Source organism: Phalaenopsis equestris, unplaced genomic scaffold (genome assembly GCF_001263595.1).
Source record: "Phalaenopsis equestris unplaced genomic scaffold, ASM126359v1 Scaffold000140, whole genome shotgun sequence".
In the NCBI taxonomy this organism is placed as follows: Eukaryota; Viridiplantae; Streptophyta; class Magnoliopsida; order Asparagales; family Orchidaceae; genus Phalaenopsis; species Phalaenopsis equestris.
Window position 1 is genome coordinate 134,053 of NW_018164582.1, and position 1,992 is coordinate 136,044.

At 39.4% G+C, this 1,992-nt stretch overlaps 1 protein-coding gene across 2 annotated transcripts in view; it reads left to right on the forward strand.

The window, feature by feature from the left end:
* The first annotated feature begins 910 nt into the window (after positions 1 to 910).
* LOC110021744 (purple acid phosphatase 3) overlaps positions 911 to 1,992 on the forward strand; it is a 23,280-nt gene continuing 22,198 nt past the window's right edge. For both annotated transcript variants that reach the window (XM_020720360.1, XM_020720361.1), the window contains exon 1: positions 911 to 1,245. In XM_020720360.1, coding sequence (XP_020576019.1) covers positions 1,003 to 1,245 — 243 coding nt within the window. In that variant the 5' untranslated portion in view covers positions 911 to 1,002. The remainder of the gene's footprint in view (positions 1,246 to 1,992) is intronic.

Here is a 1,992-nt window from a genome sequence, read left to right on the forward strand (position 1 = left end):
ATATATATATTTTTTTTTTTTCCGAACAATAACGATTCGAACACGAACGAACGCATCACTGTTCGTGTTTGGTTCGTTTAACAAATCGAAGGAAAAAAACTTGTTTGTGTTCGTCTCGTTTGCTTATCGAACGAATCAAACACGAACACTCTGGCGAATCGAACATGAACTGTTCGCGAACAACGAGCTTTTTTGACAGCCCTAGCGACGAAGACTGGTGGGTGGCAGCCGGCGGAGGGCGGCGACGGTGACAGATAATGGTAAATGGTAAGTCAACGACGGGCTACAATTGACATGGGCAACAGACAATAGGGCGACAACGACGTCGAAGGAATGCGGGCCACGAATGATTGACGACGGGCTACGACTCTAGTGGGTGGCCAACATTGGGCGACTAGCAGTGGTGGGCGGGGATGGCTAGCTCCAGGAGAGGGAGGCAGTGGCCGATGGCGATACTAGGTGGCTGTCAGTGTCTATAGCAGGTAACTGGGGTGATATGTGGTGGCCTGACCATAACATTTACATATGTATAAATCTCAAATTCAATCTAGTAGGCTGAATTCTGAATTTTAACCGAAATAAAATAAATTAAAATTTTGAAATTCATATTTTATATTAAAATTGTAACTATTCGTATAAAAATATAATTTCCTAATAAAAAAATCATATTTTGTAGTATAAAAATATAATTTCCTAATAAAAAAAATCATATTTTTATATTCAATTGTAACTATTCGTATAAAAATATAATTTCCTAATAAAAAAATCATATTTTATTTTACATCTGTAACTATTCGTATAAAAAAATATAATTCCCGACCAAAGGAATCGTGCGTAGCAGTCTCACTTTTTGCCGTACGAAAACTCGACTCCTGGCTGTGCAAATGTTTGGAAAAGATAATAATTAAAAAATAATTTAAATTGCAAAGCAAGAAGAAGAGGAGAAGTTGCTCTGTTAAGCTTCATCCACTGCTCTTAAGAACGGGGGGAAATTGTTCTTCCATGGAGGAATCGTGCAATCGTCCTCGCTCCACTGAGGAGTTTCCATGGCGATGTACTGTCTTGACCCAGGCCACCCTTTTCCTTGCCCTTTATGGCGCCTTCAGCATTGGAACGCCGCAGGAGTCGCAGAATTCTAGATTGAGGAGCGGAAAAGTGAGTAAAAGAGAGTCAATGAACTCTTACTTCCTCAGCGTTAGGGGAGGGTTTTGGCCCGATCATGAACAAGCCCAGCTCCTTCTAAAGGTTGGCGGTTATCTTCTCGCTTGGCCAATTCTTTTGAGATGCCTCGGCTGAAGTTTGATTTGTGTTTGTGATTGTTATTTTTCGAATGTGTTTGATACCTTCTTCTTCTTAATTGTTAATATTTAATGGAAGAATGGATCGATTGGACTTAAATATCAGATGACTGTCGAATCACTGTACTATTGTCTTATTGATCTGAAAAGAAGTTTGTATCCTTCACCTTGTTGCATGATGGGAATCGAGCCAGTAGAGTGAGAATAGGTCAAGATTAATAACTTGGCCTACAAATAGTCAAAATTAAATAAAGTGTTCAATAGTTTCTATTTGGAAAAGCTTTGGAGAGAAATCGGCTCCGCTATTTGTGGAAAATTTGTTTAGGAACTTTTGTACAGAATACTTGTTGGGCTATTAGGTAGAGTGAAGTTGAAGGAACCAGTGAAACTTCTTAACCACATCGCTGTAACTGTTGTGGAACTATGCTCTTGTTGGAGATAATGTGTACCGGGTGATAGATGTGGTGCTATCTTCTTGGTGATGGTTGAGGCTTAGGCTTTACATAACTCTGGCGTAAGTGATGTTGCAGTGAAGTGTTATATAAGAATGTTTACAATGTGAGTTTGTGGTATATTTCTTATTGGAAATGAATGAGGCGCAAGTAGGGTTGCAGCGTAATTTTTTGTTAAAGATGATTGTGGTGCAAGGAAGGTTTCAATGTAGATCTTAACACGAGACTATTAGGGACAGACG